The sequence below is a fragment of the Nycticebus coucang genome, chromosome 2 (assembly GCF_027406575.1).
Source record: "Nycticebus coucang isolate mNycCou1 chromosome 2, mNycCou1.pri, whole genome shotgun sequence".
In the NCBI taxonomy this organism is placed as follows: domain Eukaryota; kingdom Metazoa; phylum Chordata; class Mammalia; order Primates; family Lorisidae; genus Nycticebus; species Nycticebus coucang.
Window position 1 is genome coordinate 165339304 of NC_069781.1, and position 21183 is coordinate 165360486.

The following is a 21183-nucleotide window of genomic DNA, read 5'->3' on the forward strand; positions in this document are numbered from 1 at the left end:
TCATCACTGTTTTGTAGATGACAAATCTAGACCCAGAGCTATGAAGCAACTTGTACAAGGTCACACACAAGGTCTTTCTGCTGCCCCAGGCCCCCACCATCCTCACTCCTAGACCTCAATTTCCCTCGCCTACTATTTGGAATCCGTGTCCTTCTTCTGCCCTGTCACTTGAGGGTCCTTCAACAGAGTAGGCCTCTATGAGAAAGTCACTGTCATATCATCCCTCGCTCTGCAAGGCTGTCACCCAGCCATGCCCCTGAGCGTGAGACACTGGGTTCTGGGGCTGGTCACCAGCCAGATGGGGCGGTCCACAGAGACTTTCATAACACAGCCTTGAGAGACCAGTAGTGCCAAAGGGCAAGGAACTCATTCCAGGATTCTGCAGCTTCTGCCGAGTAACTTGTAAGGAGCATGGGGACAGCAGTGAGAGTGGAGCCCAGGGTCCTGGTCTGGGTGACCTGTCTGCTCCTGGCATCCCCTGCCACAGCCACTGGTAATGCACAACTGCTGGGCCTGCAGGGCTGGGAGCTCTTGGGTCTATGGGGTGCCTCAGTGTGGTGTGGGGGGGCAAGAGTGACATAGGGACAGGGAGGAGTGGGCAGCCTGCTCGGGAAAAGAGCCCAGTGTGGAGCAATCCAGGGGTTGTGCATCATCTCTGGGCAGGGTCCTGTCCCTGCTATCTTGTGAGATCCCCAGGACAGCCCTGCCAGGGGATATGACTGTCCATGTGTTTTAAGTGACTGGAGAATTGTTTTAAGCAGGTGTGGTGAGACGAGCAGTTTGCTAAGAATGACTGTGATGAAGGAGGAAGTTTCCTCACAGTTCTCTAGGAACAAGAGGCGCCAGGTCCCGCAGGGCCACCCAGGGAAGCACCTGGTCTGTCAGGAGGAAGAGGGAGTTAGAGGAAAACGTGGGCAGGAGCCTTTACTGATGTTTCCACGGGAAAGAACAAAGTCGGCTAAGCAGGCTTCGAATTGGCCGTGGGCGCTGGAGTACAGGGCTGCTCCTAGTCACCTAGTGCCTGTCCCTGGGTGACGGTGGCCGGAAGTTTGAGAGCCCCACAGAGCAGCAGTTCTGAACCTGTGGGTCGTGACCCTTTGTAACATTAGGCATAACTGTAGGCATTAGGAAGGTTGAGAAGCACTGCCATAGAGGAAGAGGTTGGGGGTATGGCTCTGGGGTGGTTTGCATTTGAAAGACTTGCTTCCCACAGAGTTGTGTGCTACCCCTAGAGAGGGGGCAGCCCTGGCAGGAGCAGTGCCCATCTAAGTCTATGGGTTCCTAGCAGGCGTCCTCAAACTTTTTAAACAGGGGGCCAATTCACGATCCCTCAGACCATTGGAGGGCCAGACTATAGCTTAAAAAAAAAAAAAATCTATGAACAAATTCCTATGCACACTGTACATATCTTATTTTGAAGTAAAAAGCAAAATGAGAACAAATACAATCACAGTGTCTCATGTGGCCCGTGGGCCGCAGTTTGAGGACCCCTGCTATAGAGCATTGGTTTTCGACCTCTTTTATCTCACTGCACTTTTTTTTTTTTTTTTGAGACAGAGTCTCACTATGTTGCCCTCCGTAGAGTACATTGGCATGACAGCTCACAACAACCTCAAACTCTTGGGCTTAAGCGATTCTCCTGCCTCAGCCTCCCAAGTTGCTGCTCAGTTATTTTTTTGTTGCAGTTGTCATTATTTAGCTGGCCTGGGCTGGGTTTGAATCTGCCAGTCTCAGTGCACAGGGCAGACACTGTAAGCAGTATGCTGCGGGCGCTGAGCCTCTCACTGCACACTTGAACCTGTAGTTAAACTTCCATGGCACACTTAAATTATGCTGATCAAAGAAAAAGTAAAAAAAGAGAATATAATTACTGTTCCCCGAACTTCTTTATTCTTATTTTTAAAAATTATTTTTATTAAATAACTTTGTACATTGATGCATTTATGGGGTTCAGGGTACTGCTTCGATATACAATATGAAATGTTTACATCGAACTAAGTAACACATTCTTCACAATTATACTCATTTCTTAATAGTTTTGAAATGTACCATTGCATCGTGTACATTAGGTGAGGTCCCCCCAAATACCCTCCAGCCTCCCATATTCCCCTTCCCCTCCCCTCTCTCCTCTCTTCCCTGAACTTCTTTAGAAAACAATTTAATTAATGATCTTTAAACATTTTCACGGCATACCAGGGTGCTGTGGCAAACGGCTGAAAATCACTGCCTAGGCAGGAGGAGGGAAGGCAAGGGCTAAGATCTCACCTAATATGCACAATGTGAGAGAGTTATAACTTGAACTTTACCTTGTAAATGAGAACAATATAACCTAAAAATTCATGCCCTCATATTAATTTCAAATAAAATAAATAAATAAATAAACAATAACGAAAAGAAAATCAGTGTTCTCGAGGCTGGTTTCCTTGCCTTAGGGCTCTGCAGGCTGTACTAGAAGGACTGCATCAGCATCTCCGTCTGGTGAGGGCCTCCATGCTGCTTCCACTCTCGGTGGAAGGGGCAGGGGAGCTGCCATGTGCAGGGAGGAGGAGGTGCCAGGATTTTCCAACCAAGAAGTTCTCCAGGGAACTGAGGGTGAGAAAGCACTCCCAGGAGAAAGGCAGCAAGCCATCATGAGGGACCTGCCCCATGACCCATAAGCCTTCCACGAGGCCCCACCTCCAACACTGGGGATCAGATTCCAACAGGAGACTTGGAAGGAGACAAACAAACCACACTTGAACCACAGCACACATCTGCCTCCCCACCCCAAGCTCAGCAAGGGCCCAGGTGTCAAAGCCTCAGAATACAGAAAATAAAGATTTGTGGCCTGGCGCCCGTAGCTCAGTGGTAACGGCGCCGGTCACATAGCCTGAAGCAGGCAGGTTTGAGCCCAGCCAGGGCCAGCGAAAAAACCATGACAACTGAAACAAAAAAATAACTAGGCGTTGTGGTGGGCATCTGTAGTAGGCCCTATCCTTTCTTCTTCTTTTCTTACCTCCTTCCATCTGTGGCAATGCACTTTGCATTGCCTTGGCCAAGTCATTTCTCCATTCTGGGTCTCAGTTTCCTTATCTGTACGATAAGAATGATGATAGTGGGGTGGTGCCCGTAGTTCAGTTGGCAGGGCGCCGGCCACATACACCTAGGGTGGTGGGTTCAAACCCAGCCCAGGCCTGCTAAGCAACAATGACAACTGCAACCAAACAATAGCCGGGCATTGTGGCGGGCGCCTGTAGACCCAGCTACTTCGGAGGTTGAGGCAAGAGAATCGCTTAAGCCCAAGAGTTGGAGGTTGCTATGAGCTGTGATGCCACAGCATTCTACCCAGAGCAACAGCTTGAGACTGTCTCAAAAAAGAAAAAAAGAATGACGATAGTGATGATACTGCTGCTGCTAATGACAGTAAAGAGTTCTGGAAAGTGTCTTAGCTGAGCCAGATTTGAGATTCTGGCATCTACCTTGGGTCATCCTGGCATCTACTGTTTGGGGGAGTGACCAGGACCTCATGTGGTCCACTACTGGGCTTTAGACATATGGAAACATGTTTGACAAGTGACACCCACATGAGGGCAAGGTCCAGGTTCTGGAGAGAGGAGGGGCCTGATGTCCAGAGCTGGTCCAGAGTTGGGTCCAGGCCAGAAAGCAAAGATAGTCGTTTTGGGAACAGCCAGATCTGCCCTGACCTCCCAGCCCACACAAAAGGACACTGATCAGGTAGAAGAATCCTCTCACTGAGCTGAGACCCTAGGACAAGCAACTCCAGTGTGAGGGACCCTTACCTTAGCACAGTAATATCAAAATAGGGAGATTACCTTTCTCCAATCCAAAGATATCAAAGAAAGTAGCTACAGACCCAGGGAGTGGATCTGTCAACATGGCAGCATCAATGAAACTTCTGGGTCTTCACGACAACAGAAATTAATAGATGGCCAGTACTGAGGAAGTCTAGAGGCCACTTTCCGGGTTGGAGGGGGTGTATCCAAGAGCAAGAGCAAAATCCCATCTCTACTAAAAAATAGAAAAACTAGCCAAGCGTTGTGGAGGACACCCGTCGTCCTAGCTACCTGGGAGGCTGAGGCAAGAGGATTGCTTGAACCCAAGAGTTTGAGGTTGCTGTGAGCAATGACACCACAGCACTCCACCCAGGGCAATTGAGTAAGACTCTACCTCAAAAAACAACACCCACAAAAACCCTATCCCACCTCCCAGTGGCATGGGTTAGCTTCTCCTGCCAAACAAAATCACACAGCATGTGATTCAACATAAATGAAGATAAATGGAATCGTGTAGTATGCAGTCTTTATGTATCAGGCCACTTCCACTCAACATTCTGTGAGATTCATCCCAGGTGTTGTGTGTGGTTGTAGATCGTTCAATCTCGCCATGGCAGAGAATTCCATTTGGGAATGTATCAAAACAGGTTTCTCCATTCCCCAGCAGTCACTTAGGTGGTTTACAGTTTGGAGCTATTATGAATAGTGTTAATAGGAACGTTCTGGAACACGTCTTCTAGGGGGCATATGGACACATTGCGCTCAATATATAACTAACAGAAATGGAATTTCTGGGTCATAGGATATTTTTGCAACCTGAGTAGTTACTGCCAAGCAGTTCTCCCGAGTGGTTGTACCAATTTACACTCCCTCTAGCAATGCCTGTGAGTCTTGGCTGATCTAAATTCATGCCAAAATATTGTCAGCCTTTTTCATATCAACTTTCCTCTTTCCTTTAACAGCTTTATTGAGATATAAGTCATATACCATACGATTCACCTAAAGTGTACAATAGAATGATTTTTAGTTTATTCACAGATATGTGTACCATCACCACGGTCGATTTTAGAATTCTTTTCACCTCAAAAAGAAACTTCATATAAGCTGGGCACAATGGCACATGCCTGGGAGTGCCAGGTCCGAGCTACTTGGGAGGCTGAGGTAGGAGGATAGATTGAGGTCAGGAGTTCAAGGCTGTGGTACACCATAATCACACCTGTGCATAACCACTGCAATCCAGCCTGGACCACACGATGAGAACCTGTCTCTTTAAAAAAACATACAAAATTTGACTGGGTGTGGTGGCTCACATCAGTAATCCTAAGACTCTGGGAGGCCAGAATGGGTGGATTGCTTGAGCTTAGGACCAGCCTGAGCTTGAGCTCAAGACCCAGCCTGAGCAAGTATGAAACCCATCTATACTAAAAAAAAAAAAAAAAGCTGGGCCTTGTGGCAGGCACCTGTAGTCCCAGCTACATGGGGGGCTGAGGCAGGAGGATCGCTTGAACCCAGGATTTGAGGTTGCTGTGAGCTAGGCTGACAACAGAGCACTTTAGCCTGGCAACAGAGTGAGACTCTGTCTCAAAAAAAAAAGTACAAAATTTTTCAATAAAATGTTTTAAGTAAAAAATAAAAATATCATATACTTTAGCTACACCTCTCAACCCTATTCTACCTCCAAGCTCTAAGAAACCACTAATTTACTTTTTGTCTCTACAGATTTCCCTATTACATACATTTCATATGAACGGAAACATATATAGCCCCATGACTGGATTCTTTCACTTAGTACAATATTTTTAAGTTTTGTCCCTGCTGTGGCACACATCGGTACTTCATTCCTTTGGCCAAATAATCTTCTACTACATTTTTATACCACATTTTGTTGACCCGTTCATCAGTTGGTGGACATTGGGTTGTTCCCACCTTGTGGTTATTTTGAATAATGCAGCTATAAACATTTGTGCACAAGTTTTGGTGTGGATATATGTTTTTTTCATGAATATACGGTTGGTCCTTCCAGAACACAAGTTTGAATTATGTGGGTCCACTTATGCGTGGATTCTTTTCAATAAAAATATTTGAAGGTTCTGGGCGGCGCCTGTGGCTCAGTGAGTAGGGCGCCGGCCCCATATGCCGAGGGTGGCGGGTTCAAACCTGGCCCCGGCCAAACTGCAACAACAACAACAAAAAAAAAATAGCCAGGCGTTGTGGCGGGCACCTGTAGTCCCAGCTACTCGGGAGGCTGAGGCAAGAGAATCACGTAAGCCCAAGAGTTAGAGGTTGCTGTGAGCCGTGTGACGCCACGGCACTCTACCAAGGGCGGTACAGTGAGACTCTGTCTCTAAAAAAAAAAAAAAAAAAAAAAATTTGAAGGTTCTGAGGAGATTAGCGACAATGTGAAAACTTAGCAGATGAACCACCATCCTTGAGGCAGCAAGACCAACTCGTCCTCTTCCTCCTCCTCCTCAGCTTGCTTCTTATGAAGATGATGAGACTGATAACCTTTATGATGACCTACTTCCACTTAATTAAAAGTAAATATATTTTCTCTTTCTGATCATTTTCTTTGATTATCAATATGATTATATTAGAGATAAGTTCTCTCTGTCACCCAGCCCAGAGTGCAGTGGTGTGATCCTCACTGCAGCTCCTAACTCCTAGACTGAAGTGATCCTCCCATCTCAGCCTCCTTGGGTAGCTGGATCTACAGGCCCGGACCACAGAGGTAATTGTTTTTATTTTTTGTAGAGATGGGGCCTCACTTATGTAGCCTATGCTAATCTCAAACTCCTGGCCCCAAGCAATCTTCCTGCCTCAGTCTCCCAAACTGTTGGGAGTCACAGACATGAGCCACTGTGCCTGGCCTCTTATGATTTTCTTTTCTTCTTTTTTTTTTTTTTTGAAACAGAGTCCCACTATGTCGCCCTTGGTAGAGTGCCATGGCATCACAGCTCACAGTAACCTCTAACTCTTGGGCAATTGTCTTGCCTCAGCCTCCCAATTGGCTGGGATTACAGGCGCCCACCACTACGCCCAGCTATTTTTTTGTTGTAGTTGTCATTGTTTAGCAGCCCTCGCAGGTTCCAACCTGCCAGCCTGGGTGTACATGGCCGGTGCCCTAACCTGTGAACTACGGGTGCCGAGCCATGATTTTTTTAATAATATATTCTTTTTCTTTCCTTTTCTTTTTTCTTTTCTTTATTTCTCTCTCTTTTTTTTTTTTTGAGACAGAATCTCAAGGAGCCCACCACAACGCCCAGCCATTTTTTTGGTTGTATTTGTCATTGTTATTTGGTGGCCAGGGCTGGATTCGAACCTCCAGTGTATATGGCTAGTGTTCTAGCCACTTGAGGTACAGGTGCCAAGCCATAACATTTTCTTTTTCTCAAGCTTACTTCATTGGAAGAATAAAGTATATAATACATCTATAACACACAAGTATGTGCTAATCATCTGTTTATGTTATTGGTAGGGCTTCCAGTCAACAGCAGTTTATTAGTAGTTAAGTTTTTCAGGAGTCAGAAGTCACTTGCAATTTTCTACTGGGTGGAGGGCAGCGGCCCCCACGCTCATGTTGTTCAAGGGTGAACTGTATACTACAGTGGAATTGCTGGATTATATGGTAACTCTATGTTTGATCATTTGAGAAACTGAAGAGGATTCCTGGTGCCCCAGGAGTTCAGGCACAGGGGAAGTGGCCATGCCTGGGCCTGCTTGCCACTGGCTCTCCGTGTGACCCAGGCGGCTCCCTCTCATCCTCCTGCCAGGCCCATCTTTCCCTGGCCAAGCCAGGACGTCCCGCCTACTCCCTCCCCAGTCCAAACTCCGGGCCTGGGCGAGGCACTTCTAATCCGCCTCTGGGTGGAGAGCATCGCGACCTCGGGCAGCGCAAAAAGACCTGCGAGCTGACCATGCGGCCGGACCAAATTCGGGCACAGCTGAGCGCGGTGGCCTGTGGGCTCCTGCTTCTCTTTGGTGTTCAGGGTGAGGCTCCCACGAGGGGCGAGAGGAAAAAGGGATCGGATCTGCCCAATTCTGCAGAGGCAGAACCTGAGACAGCGGAAAGGAAGGCGTCTGGGTGGTAGGAGCTGGTGGAGAGGAGAGCGCAGGAACGTGCCCCCACCTGACACCTCCCCAGATCGCAGCGTGGGCGCCTTGGGCACCAGACAGGGTCGGGACTGCCAGAAGGGAACCCAGGAGGAGGGGCTCTGAGGAGCCCGGACATGCCCGCTGGATCAGCAGTCTGGAGGGGGGAATTTAGTGCCTTTCCCTGTGTGTTTGTGGCTGGAGCTGGTGCTGTCCTGGCGTAGTAACACCAACAATCACACCTTCCTGCCACCGCTGGCCATGAATGCCTCTTCTCGGTAGCAAGGGCCCCCCAGGCAAGCTTACTCGCCTGGGGGAGTATGTGAGCTTCAGGGCTTCACATCTTAAAGCCAATCTCCACTACAGATACCTGCCTGGGTGAGGCCATGGCTTGGATTCCAAGGCTCCAGGGCGAAGGTGACAGCACTTTCTACCTGCCAGGCTTTCCCAGGCCCTTATCAGAAGCTTAGGGCGAGTCTATGGCCCTTGATTCTTTCATTAAAATGTCTTCTAAGTGTGGGAGCTGATCCCTCCCCTTTCCCGATGTGATCTGGAAGTCACCAGAACCTTCCAGGCAGATGTGCCTGGCCTCACAGATGGCTCCCTTTTAAAATGTCATTTTGGATTAGACACATATCCAGAAAGAAGAATGACAAGCCTTAAGAGGGTGCAGGAGGTGGGTCCCACCCTCCTCTGTTTCACACAGTCCTGGCTCTTCTACAGGGGCCCGAGGTCCACAGGTCCTTACACACAGGAGGGATGTGTGCACTTGCCCTTGCTTTTCACCTCAGTGGTCACAGACACACCCACTACTGGTGTCAGGCTTTTCCACTTCCTGACATGGGTCTCTTCACACCCCTACATGGTAGAGCTTCCTTATACCATTTAATGGAAGAGCTTAACTTCAAGGACAAAGCATCCTTTTTTTATTATTATTAAATCATAGTTGTGTACATTAATGCAATCATGGGAAAGCATCCTTGATGTAACTTTTCTTTTTTTTTTTTTTTTTTGGTAGAGTCTCGCTTTATTACCCTCGGTAGAGTGCCGTGGCGTCACACAGCTCACAGCAATCTCCAACCCCTGGTCTTAAGCAATTCTCTTGCCTTAGCCTCCTGAGTAGCTGGGACCACAGGCGCCCACTACAATGCCCAGCTATTTTTTTTTTATTTGTTGCAGTTTGGCTGGGACCAGGTTTGAACCTGTCACCCTTTGTATATGGGGCCAGCGCCCTACCCACTGAGCCACAGGCGCCGCCCCCTTGATGTAACTTGTTCTACATCAGGCATCACTGGCCAGTGGCCACACTGAGTTACCTGGACAGACATCCCATCATAGAGCAAGGAATTGTGTGTAGGCAGCATGTTACAGGGGGCGGGGGTGGGCCTTTTGACTTGGAGAGACATTGCTAAGTTGCCCTCTCTGTTGTTTGCGAGTGGCTGCTGGCTCTGGTCTCACCCACACCTGGTTGCATCAAACTGTTGATCTCTGATAGGTGTAGGGTAGCATTAGCTTCTTTGGGCTCTTTGATTTTTGCTTTTTCTTATGGAATTTCCCCAAATTCTGCAGAGAAAGACTTGAGACAATGGAAAGGGGGAAGGTGCCAGGGAGGTGAGAGTTGGTGGAGATGACAACAACACGCAGAGAATCTCCCTGTGCCCTGAAGCACAGAGAGGGTTGGGGCTGCTTGAGAGCTGCACAGCCCTGAGGGGTGAGCCCAGTCTAAGGTAGAGAGAATCGTATAAGAAATCCAACATGCCCATCATCCACCTTCAACATTGATAAAGACTTGGACAACTAAGTTTTTTTTTTTTTTTTTTGAGACAGGGTCTCACTATGTCACCCTAGATAGAGTGCTGTGGTGTCACAGCTCACCACAACCTCAAACTCGGGCTCAAGTGATGCTCTTGCCTCAGCCTCCCAAGTAGCTGGGACCACAGGTGCCCGCCACAACGCCTGGGTTGTGCCATGGGTGCTGCCCATGGACAACTAAGTTTTATTTGAACTGCTACCTCTCCCTTGTACCATTATCTGAAGCAAATTCCAGACATTATATTATCTGTAAATTTTTCACCATGTCCCACTAAAAGAAGAGTGTATGTTGGGTGGTGCCTGTGACTCAAAGGGATAGGGCGCTGGCCCCAGATGCCGGAGGTGGTGGCTTCAAACCCAGCCCCGGCTAAATACTGCAAAAAAGAAGAGTGTGTGTGTATTTCTGTATTTCCACAATACCATAAGTTTGTGTGATCAACTATCTAGTCAAATGTCATTTCATAAATTATATTTATCCAGGCTTTTATTATATTATTTATTTTGGTTTGGTTTTTAGGGCAAGGGTCTCCCTATGTCATCCAGGCTGATCTCAAACTCCTGGATTAAAGCAATACTCCTGCCTCAGCCTCCCAGGTATATGGAATTACAGGCATGTGCCACCACGCCCAGCTACATAGGATTTTTTTAAATCGAGAGTCCGATAAAGTTCATACTTTGCAAATTAATAGATGCTTATTTTTTTGTAATAACAGCTTTGAAATATAATTCACATACCAATTCACCCATCGGAAGTGTACACTTCAGCAGGTTTTAGTACATGTACAGAGTTCACCACATCAATTCCTTTGTTCCCCCATCCTCAAATCCCAACCTCAGCCCTACCTCTATGATATGCTAATTCTGGAATCATATAACTCGTGGACCTTTGTGGCTGGTTTCTGTCATTAAGCTTAATGTTTTCAAGGTTCATCCATGGTATAGCAAGTATTAGAATTTTATTTCTGGGCGGTGCCTGTGGCTCAGTTGGTAAGGCGCCAGCCCCATATACCGAGGGTGGCAGGTTCAAACCCGGCCCTGGCTGAACTGCAACCAAAAAATAGCTGGGCATTGTGGCGGGCGCCTGTAGTCCCAGCTACTCGGGAGGCTGAGGCAAGAGAATCGCTTAAGCCCAGGAGTTGGAGGTTGCTGTGAGCCATGTGACGCCACGGCACTCTACCGAGGGCCATAAAGTGAGACTCTGTCTCTACAAAAAAATAAATAAATTAATAAATAATATAATTTTATTTCTTTTTATTACTGAATAATATTCTAGCATGTAGACATACCAAAATTGATTGATCCATTCATGAGTTCATGGGCACTCAGATAACCACTTTTTGGCCATTATTATGTAAAGAATCCTACTAAGAACATTGGTGTACAAGTTTTTGTATGGACCTGTTTTCCATTATCTTAGGATTTATGTATAGGAGTAGAATTGCTGAGTCATAGGGTAACTCTATGTTTAATCACCTAAAGAGGGCGGTGCTTGTGGCTCAGTGGATAGGGTGGCGGCTGTGAACCTGGCCCTGGCCAGGTGGCTACTGCAACAAAAATAGCCGGGCGTTGTGGTGGGCACCTGTAGTCCCAGCAACTCGGGAGGCTGAGGCAAGAAAATCGCCCTAGCTCAAGAGCTGGAGGTCGCTGTGATCTTTCGCCCTATCGAGGGCGACAAAGTGAGACTCTGTCTCTAAAAAATAGATAAATAAAATAATAATAATCACCTAAAGAACTGCCAGAATGTTTTCCAAAGAAACTATATCATTTTACCTTCCAACTGGCAATGTATGAGGTGCCAACTTTTCCACATTCTTTCCAACACTTCTTATTATCTCATTTTCATGTGTTTCTTGAGAATCTTTATATTTTTCCCTCTGTCTGTCTTTGATTTTCTTTCTCATTTTGTTGTTGTCTTAAAGAAATGAATTTATTTGTTCTGGAGGTGAACCTACCATTTTGAGTTTTGCTGAGTGCATCCCAGTGATGTCTTTCTTTTTTACCCACCAGGTATCCTCAAAGAGAGCAGTGGTGTCTTGTAACTCTTCCTCTAGCCCTGAATACCCTGTAAGCTTGTACTTATATTCTACAGGCTTAATCAGATTCGGGTTTTAGGTTTTGCATTTTGTTTTTTTGGCAAGACTATTTGATATGTGGTGCTGTGTACTTCCGATAGAAAATGTGTGATATCTGATTGTCTTGCTTTTTCATTTGACAAAATAAGTGGTTGACATCATAATCAGATTTCAATGTGCATTTCTCTTACCTCGAGTGAGATGAACATCACTCCATTTGTCCAACAGTTCAAGACCAGCCTGGACAATATGGCAAGATCCCACCTCAAAAAAAAATTAAAAATTAATGAAGCGTGGTAGTGTGGCCTGTGGTCGCAGCTCCTCAGGAGGGTAAGACAGGAAGATGACTTTGCATTGCTTATTATGAATGTCTTCCTGCACTGCTTCTTTTTCAGACTGTGCAGCTGGCATATGTCTTTTATTTGGGGGGGGGACAAAGCCTCAAGCTGTCGCCCTGGGTAGAGTGCCATGGCATCACAGCTCACAGCAACCTCCAACTCCTGGGCTCAAACAATTCTCCTGCCTCTGCCTCCCAAGTAGCTGGTATTACAGGTGCCCGCCACATGCCTGGCTATTTTTTTGGTTGCAGCTGTCATTGTTGTTTGGTGGGCCCAGGCTGGATTCGAACCTGCCAGCTCAGGTGTATGCGGCTGGCGCCTTAGCCGCTGGAGCCACAGGCACCGAGCCCCACCTCAAAAAATTAAAAATTAATAAGGCGTGGTAGTGTTGCCTGTGGTCCTAGCTCCTCAGGAGGGTAAGACAGGAAGATGACTTGAATCTGGGAGTTCAAGGCTTTAGTGAGATATGATTGAGCCACTACACTCCAAAAAAATGCCACCTTTCTCCAGTAGGTAACTTTCAATCCCTCCCTCCCTGATCTTCATAGCAGGCAGGCTGGGCTTTGTGGGTCCTAGTCACCGCTGCTCCTCATTCATAGCTCTTTTCACCAAGATCATCTCTGGTTTGGAGGTTGCTTTCTTTATGTCATTTCTTGCCACCCGGAGCATGAGGTCCCTGAGGACATGAAACCTGCCTGTCAGATTCCCACAATAGGCTCACTGCCTCACATGACCTCCCACATGGTTAGTTGAAAGGACACTCTCACCCTACGAAGTGCATGTGACCATTGTTTGAAGCGCCGAGGGCTGAATGATGGTGGCCAGCCCCAAAGAACCTCTGTGAGCCTGGTGAGATAGGCTGGGGATGTGCTAGGAAGGCGGGGGTCAGGGCACAGTGTTAACAGGTTGTGGATCAGGGTCCCTTGAGCTGCAGAGTATACCAAGGAGGTGGCAATACCAGTGTTCTGGGAGGGCTGCTGATGAGGCACACCTAATCATTGTGTCTGTCTCTGCCCACAGGTCAGGACGCTGCCAGCCCGATCCGAACCACGCACACGGGGCAGGTGCAGGGGAGCCTCACCCACGTGAAGGGCACTGACGTGGAGGTCCACACTTTCCTGGGAATTCCCTTTGCCAAGCCACCTGTAGGGCCGCTGCGGTTTGCACCTCCTGAACCCCCTGAGTCTTGGAGTGGCGTGAGAGATGGGACCTCCCACCCGGCCATGTAAGCCCTTCCAGGGTCCAGGGAGGTCCAGGCCCTGGGGTGGGAGTTGGGGTACTCTGAGCTCAGCCAGGCTGCAGTTGTAGTTTCACCAAAACTCTACAGCCAGTTTCCCTGTGAGTTTAGTGGATTCCCACGTGCATTCCTTCAATGAGCACCTGAGGCTCAGAAGGGAAGGGCAACTTTCCCAGCCTCCTGGCTCAGGGCTTGGCACTCAGGGGGCATTAGCTCCAGGTGCGGAAGGGAGGAACAGACACACATCTCCGCAGACTCTAGTGATGCCAACTGTTCTCTGCCACCAGGGGGCGGTGTCTCTGGGAGAGGTTCAGGTGGGTTCTATGACCCTTGTAGGAGCCCCTGCCTCTAGCAAGCAGATACTGTAGACCCCTGAGGAGAGCAGCAATGGTGGCTCCCTGGGGACCCCGACTCTCCACAGTCCCTGTGTCAACTGATAGGGCCAGGTGCCATTAGCCATGGGACATAGGTGTGCTCTCACAACTGAATACTGTGGGAATGATGAGGTTCCCTGAGAGTCTGGACTCGGAGTGCAGGACGTCCCACTGCCCTTCTCATGAGAAATTAACATTCATTCATTCATGAGGCACATGTATATGGGCTACTCCCCTGTTCCAGGCCTGAGTGGGTACAGGGATTCAGTGGTGAATGTCAATACATAGAGGCATACAGCCAGCATTCTCATAGAGACCCCTAAGGGTCAAGTTCCTAGCCTCAGCAGGAGTGATAGACAGGGCCCTCAACACCCTGAGAGCTGGTCACGGTGGCCTATGCCTATAGTCCCAGCTACTTTAGGGGCTGAGGATTCCTTGAGCCCAGCATTTTAAGACTAGTCTGGGCAACATAGCAAAGACCCCAGCCCCCATCTCTACAAAACAAAAATAAAAGTTTAGAAACAAACTTGAGGACTCCCAGCTAAGTCTAAGTTCCATCCCAGCTTCCCCAAGCTTTAGTCCTGAAACTTGGTGGGAAGGGACTTTAGAGTAGGATCATGTGTGAACAGGGTATTGGGAGAAGGGGGTTAATGGTAACCGGGAGCAAATCTGGCCCTACAGTCTGGTTTTAACCAGACCACAGCCCCTGAACTGACTTTCTGCCACGGCCGCCAGGTGTCCTCAGGATCTCACTGCAATGAATGAAGAGGTTCTGACCATGTTCAACGTGACCATGCCTTCCATCCCCATGTCCGAGGACTGTCTGTACCTCAGCATCTACACACCTGCCCATAGCCATGAGGGCTCTAACCTGCCTGTGAGTGTCAGATCACAGTTAGCTAGGGGATGGGAGGATATTTCTTCTAGTCTAGGAAGACTAGAAAAGGCAGTATTAGCTTAGGACCCACTGCAGTGTGAGCCCTGCTGAGAAGCCTCTCTCACTAACAGATTCAAGAAGTGCTTTTTACCCAGAGTGGGCAGCTGACACCTGGGCATGGGGACATGAAGCTCTGGCTGCTACCAGAGATCAAAGGTTCTGTCCCTGCAATGGACCCAGGACTCATTCAATGAACCCATATCCCAGAGACCCACTTAGGTGCCTCAGGACTGCCCTTTGAGGCTACAAAAGACCCAGCCATGGATTATCTCTTGGGCCTATGAGAATGGAGGACGTTTTGGTTAATATTCATATGGGATGATCTGAAAGACACTTCTTTTGTTTCCTCCTCAGGATACTGTGAGCAATGAAGCCATGCTTTTTTTCTTTCTTTCTTTCTTTCTTTTTTTTTTTTTTGGAGACAGAGTCTTACTTTGTTGCCCTTGGTAGAGTGCCATGGCATCACAGCTCACAGCAACCTCCAGCTGTTGGGCTTAGGCGATTCTCTTGCCTCAGCCTCCCGAGTAGCAGGGAGTACAGGCACCGCCACAATGCCCAGCTATTTTTTTGTTGCAGTTTGACTGGGGCCGGGTTTGAACTCGCCACCCTCGGTATATGGGGTTGGCGCCCTATTCACTGAGCCACAGGCGCCGCCCAGAGCCATGCTTTGATACATAAGTTTGAGAGGCCCAGTTTTGGCCTCCCCAAAAAAAAAAAACTCCAGGTCAGGAGTTTTGCTGGAGCGCTTTCTGTGTGGACAGGTGGACAAAGCAGTGGTGGGTCTAGGTAGCAGCCCTGGTGAGGTTTGGGCTGGGAAGGAGCCACACAGTATCTGCCTTGATTTCCCCAGGTGATGGTATGGATCCATGGTGGTGCGTTTGTCATGGGCATGGCTTCCATGTATGATGGTTCCATGCTGGCAGCCTTGGAGGACGTGGTGGTGGTCACTATCCAGTACCGCCTGGGTGTCCTGGGCTTCTTCAGGTGAGACTGGGATTGAACTAGGCAACACGGACTGAATGGACAAAGGACAGCCTGTAATCCCTGTCTCTGACACTTCTCAGCACTGGAGACAAGCACGCAACTGGCAACTGGGGCTTCCTGGATCAGGTAGCTGCTCTACACTGGGTCAAGCAAAATATCGTCCACTTTGGAGGCAACCCAGACCATGTCACCATTTTTGGCGAGTCTGCAGGTGGCATAAGTGTGTCCTTGCATGTTATGTCCCCCATGTCCCAAGGACTCTTCCATAGTGCCATCATGGAGAGTGGTGTGGCCCTGATGCCTGGTCTCATGGCTAGCTCGTCTGATAAAGTCTCCATGGTGAGTGTCCTCAGCCACGGGAGCTCAGATGTGCTGCCTTGTCACCTCCCTCTCAGAGCCTCTGTCTGTTAAATGGGGACAGCAAAGACCATCGGGGTGCCCTGGGAAGTGCTGCCTACCCTTGATTGCTGAGATGCTCGATGGTCAGAACCCACACAAACCTCTGCCATTGCAGAGGCTGGGTATATTCTGTAGCCTACAGAGCTACCACCCTGCTGGTCCCCATCCTGGGCAGAATCATGGGGGAGGTTGAAACAGTCTCCAAACTGCAGGAAACCATACACAATGCCCTGCATTTGGGGTGTCCTTGCCCCCAGCCAGGGCCTTGGGCCTCTTGCCTACCTGGAGGATGAGCCAGCCACTCCCTGGTCCCTTTACAGATGGTGGCCAACCTGTCTGCCTGTGACCAGGTTGATTCAGAGGCCCTGGTGGGCTGCCTGCGGGGCAAGAGTGAAGAGGAGATTCTGGCTATTAGCAAGGTGTGGCTAAAGGGATGCGGGCATGGATGAGAGGGCAGGTAGGGTATGAGGCAGGCAGGCTAGATGCCCTTTGTATGTCCTGAGCAAGTTTCCCCATCTGAATGCCTTGGTGTCCTCATGGCCCTGGATGAAGCGGAGGCCAGCGTGTGCTAAGCCTGGTGCAGTCTCCCATGGTGGACGGGAACATCCTGGGATGAGCCAGGAAGGGGTGGAGGCACTCAGAGGGCATCAGCAAATGTCTGCGAGCCGACCTTACTCCCTGACCTTGCATGTCCCCTCAGGCCTTCAAGTTCATCCCTGGCGTGGTAGATGGGTCCTTCTTGCCCAAGCATCCTGAGGAGCTGCTGGCCTCAGCTGACTTCCAGCCTGTCCCCAGCATCATCGGGGTCAACAATGATGAATATGGCTGGCTCATCCCCAAGGTGAGGCCCAGCCCTCAGCCCTCATGTGCCCAGAGGAGTCCATCCGGTCACAAGTGAGGGGAGGCCTCAGGGCTGAATAGCTCCAGACCAATCCCATTCCCAACTTGTGGTTCTCTCCCCACCACCCAGGCCTTCGGCACCTATCAGCCCTGGAAGGAAACAAACAGAGAGGCCTGGCAAGAAACTCTGCAGAAAACATCCCAAGTGTTGGTGAGGCTCCTTAGGTCCTGCCCTGATGGAGAGGGAGAGGCTTCTCTCCTCCCTGAGGTGGGGAAACCAAGATGTCCTGCCATAAGGGAAAGCCAGGGTATGTGTGTGTTTGGGGGATCACCTCAGAGCTTGGCCCTTTGCTCCCATTCCCTGTCCCATCCCACAGCCCATCTCCCAAACCCTGAGGCTGCTGCCTCCCTGCCCCTGACAGTGGCCTGACCTGCCTCTTCCTGATCCACTTTGGGTAGATGTTGCCTCCTGAGATTGGTGACCTGTTGTTGGAGGAGTACATGGGAGACAGTGGGGATGCCCAGACCCTCCAAGCCCAGTACCAGGAGATGATGGCAGACTCCATGTTCGTGATCCCTGCACTCCGAGTAGCATATTCTCAGCGTGAGTATATTTCTACCTGACCCCCGACTGGCAAGGCAGCATCTCAGAGCTGGGAGTCCCAGGTGAGGTCTGTCAGTGTCCACATCCCCACCCAAATATTTATTGGAGACCTGGGAGTTGGTATTTTGATATAAATCCTCATGGCTAGTCTAATAGACAGACATTCTCCCCACAGTACTGGTGAGAAAACTAAAGTTAGTGACCTTCATTCAATGAGTTGCCCAAAAAACATACAGCTAGGAAATCCATGGCCATGATTTAACCAGGCCCTTCCCTCTGCCCCGGTCCAGCCTGTGGCTCTCCACCATGTTGTCCAGATTCTAGACAGATTTGGACCTGGGTATCTTGTCACCGTGAGTGATATAGACAAGCCTCAAGTGAGGGGCTACCATGTCACCCCACAGGTTCCCACGCCCCTGTCTACTTCTATGAGTTCCAGCATGAGTCCAGCTTCTTCAAGGACATCAAGCCACCTCATGTGAAGGCAGACCATGGGGATGAGATTTTCTATATTTTCAGACCCATTATGGGGGGCAACTACAGTGAGTCTTTCCTTCCCTAGGGAGTGGATTAGGACTTGGGCTGGGTCCCTGAGCAGAGTTTGTTCCCACTGTACAGATGAGGAAACTGAGGCTCAGAGAGAAGATGGGATCAGGGTCCAAGATATTAAAGCTCAAAACGCTGAGCCAGTATTAGAACCCAAGAGTTTTTAGACTGTGGCCTGTGCTCCATTCACCTCTCTCCACCCAAGCATGGGTGTCTGCCACGGGTCCAGGAGGGCATGTTTAAAAGGCATATTTGTGGGGGCAATGCCTGTGGCTCAAAGGAGTAGGGCACCGGCGCCATATGCCAGAGGTGGCGGGTTCAAACCCAGCCCCAGCCAAAAACTGCAAAAAAAAAAATAATAATAAAAGGCATATTTGTTACTTAAAGACTTCTAGTGTCAGAAGAAAGAACCTGACTTCTAGACCTGCAATGAGCACAGTGTCCAGTCAGCTAAAGGCTGGACTGAGGGAAAAGTGTTTGGAAAAGGCCAGGTCCTGGCATCCCAGGGTGGAGGGACAGGGGGCAGAGAAGCAGGCCCGTGGGGGATGAGGAGGCAGGAAGAGCTGCCCCTGGGAGGGTGAGTGTGGTGCATGAACTGGCAGCTGGACATGTGTCCTCTTCCTCTCTGCAGTTGAAATCACTGAGGAGGAAGAGCTGCTCAGCAGGAAGATGATGAAGTACTGGGCCAACTTTGCTCGAAATGGGTGAGATGGAGCCCCACCTCCACTCCCCGGGCTAATATCCAGCCAGGGCTCCCCTTGTCTATGGCAAGCTCAGTAGCAAACACATCTCTTTTCTTACCTAATAGCCCCTTCCCCAGCTCCAGAAGCCATTCAAACCCACTCCCTCCAGCCCCTCATGCTGCCTGGAGGGTACACACCAGTGCTGGGGTACCCCTCTGAGAGGCAGGGGCAAACCAGACAGGGTGCCCAGCCCCCACATGGAGCTGACACTAGCGGGGGTGGTTTCCTTCCTGTATCTAGAAACCTCCCCCCTCATTCTCCAAGCCCACCTGGCCTGCTCAGCTGTCTTGCCTGACCCACTCAGGGAGCTCAGGTCTGGGCTGTACAGGGCTCGGAGTGACCTGCTTTCTCCCGGGTGGGAGCACATGTCTGCAGGAACCCCAATGGCGATGGTCTGCCCCACTGGCCCGTGTTCGACCAGGAGGAGCAATACCTGCAGCTGGACATACAGCCCACAGTGGGCCGGGCCCTGAAGGCCCACAGGCTGCAGTTCTGGACGAAGACCCTGCCCCAGAAGATGCAGGAGCTAATGGAGGCTAAGGAGGAGCACACAGAGCTGTAGCTGCCCGTGTCAGGGCACGAGTGCCATGGGGGTCTGACTGATGTGCCCACACACAGCCTCCAAGGAGCTGCACTTCATTCCTTCACTCACATGGCCATTCATTCATTCTTCCATCCATCCACTCAGGAAACATTTATTAAGAACCTGCTGTGTGTGGGCGGCGCCTGTGGCTCAGTGGGCAGGCGCCGGCCCCATACACCAAGGGTGGCAGGTTCAAAGCTGATGCCAGCCAAACTACAACAAAAAAATAGCCTACAGGCGTTGTGGGTGCCTGTAGTCCCAGCTACTCGGGAGGCTGAGGCAAGGGAATCGCCTAAGCCCAGGAATTGGAGGTTGCTGTGAGCAGTGTGACGCCACAGCACTCTACCGTGGGCAATAAAGTGAGACTCTGTTTCTACAGTAAAAAAAAAAAAAAAAGAACTTGCTGTGTGATCTAGCTGTCAAGCCACCCAGGCATCCTCTCTGTACACCTACTCAATAAATCTTCCCACGAAGCTGGGGATGGACAAACCTCCTGGAAACCCACCTTCCCCCATGCTCCACTGGGCTCTAGGCCCATCCTCCCTTCCTTTCTTCCACTTTCTCCCCACCCACTGGCTCCTCTCCTCTGAGCTCTCAGGCCTGCCCCACTCTGAGGGAGGTGCTTGAGAAATATTGCCCACACCAGGGTGTCAAAAGCCTATGTCCCCCTCTCCACTGCCCCACGTGCTCTCCTGTCTGTAGGTGGCCAATAGAAAAGCCGGTCACCAGAAGCCCTAATGCCTTGGTTCATTCAAGCTGCTATAACAAAAATACCATATCTGGGTTTTTTGTTTTGTTTGTTTGTTTGTTTGTTTTGCAAATGACAGAAGTTTACCACTCAACAGTTCTGGAAACTTGGAACTCCAGAACCGAGGTGCCAGCAGAGGGCTTAGTCTCTGGTTCATAGATGGCACCTTCTCTCTGTCTTCCCGTGGTGGAAGGGCTGACGAGTATGAATCCCTTTCCCCTCCTAAAGACCCCATCCCTGAAACCATCCCATTGGGGATTAGGTTTCAACCTGGGAATGTTGAGGGGACACAAACATTCAGACCACAGCACCTAGAGCTCCTGGATCTCAGCCACTGAGGTTGCCAACTACTGAAAAGGTACAAGTTCCTGTTATTGCTCATTGTCCTCGTAGACTAAATGTCATCTATCATTGATATTTAAAACAACCCACTGTATCTCACAGAGGTGACCAACCCTTTTTTGTGAGAAACAGGACTAGGCTTCCCAATAGGTCCCTGGAACCTGGGCCTATCCTGTTTTGGCCAGGACAGCCAGGCAGGTCCTTCTCTCCCCAACTGGGTTTGCTCTTATTTTCAGTGGCTCTGCAGACACTATGGTGCCTCCACCTCCATGATGACAGCAAACCCTGGAAGATGTTTATCCATGGGTGTGTCCTGGAAGTGGGATTGAGGGGTCAGAAGGTCCAGGAATATCTGGAGAAGAGAGTTGTCCCTAAACACTTCTCACCTTAAGGGGAAAAAGTCCTCTCTCTCTCATTTTTTTTTTTTTAAGATAGTCTCAAGCTGTCACTCTGGGTAGAGTGCCATGGTGTCATAGCTCACAGCAACCTCAGACTCTTGGGCTTAAGTGATTCTCTTAAGCCTACAGGCGCCTGCCCCAACACCTGGCTATTTTTTGCTGCAGTTGTCATGATTGTTTAGCTGGCCTGGGCTGGGTTCGAACCTGCCAGCCTCAATGTATATGGCTGGCACTGTAACCACTGTGCTACAGGCGCCAAGCCAAAAAAACCCTCTCTTATGTCTCATCTCATGTGTAAAGGTGGCAACTTGTGTTCAATCTGCCATTGTTCCCTAAAGCATTTGTGCAGTAAGTGGCTGCATCT

The 21183-nt window shown here is 49.6% G+C and overlaps 1 protein-coding gene and 1 long non-coding RNA gene across 4 annotated transcripts; both read left to right on the forward strand.

Annotated features, from left to right (window-relative positions):
• The first annotated feature begins 337 nt into the window (after nucleotides 1–337).
• On the forward strand, nucleotides 338–20113 carry LOC128594772 (cocaine esterase-like). 3 transcript variants are annotated; one of them, XM_053603650.1, is made up of 12 exons: nucleotides 340–493; nucleotides 13105–13309; nucleotides 14431–14572; nucleotides 15483–15616; nucleotides 15697–15955; nucleotides 16336–16434; nucleotides 16716–16856; nucleotides 16986–17066; nucleotides 17315–17459; nucleotides 17864–18001; nucleotides 18637–18709; nucleotides 19124–20113. In XM_053603650.1, the coding sequence occupies exons 1-12, from the start codon at nucleotides 412–414 to the stop codon at nucleotides 19308–19310; spliced, it is 1686 nt and encodes a 561-aa protein (XP_053459625.1). In that variant the 5' UTR covers nucleotides 340–411; the 3' UTR covers nucleotides 19311–20113. The 3 variants fall into 3 exon arrangements, with proteins under 3 accessions (XP_053459627.1, XP_053459625.1, XP_053459630.1); XM_053603655.1 differs by lacking the exon at nucleotides 340–493 and adding an exon at nucleotides 7606–7760; XM_053603652.1 differs by lacking the exon at nucleotides 17864–18001 and having other exon boundaries at nucleotides 338–493.
• Nucleotides 5725–7496, forward strand: LOC128594848 (uncharacterized). The gene is made up of 3 exons (XR_008382639.1): nucleotides 5725–5860; nucleotides 6150–6310; nucleotides 6392–7496. It is a non-coding gene; the product is annotated as an uncharacterized LOC128594848 (long non-coding RNA).
• Nucleotides 20114–21183: the final 1070 nt, after the last annotated feature.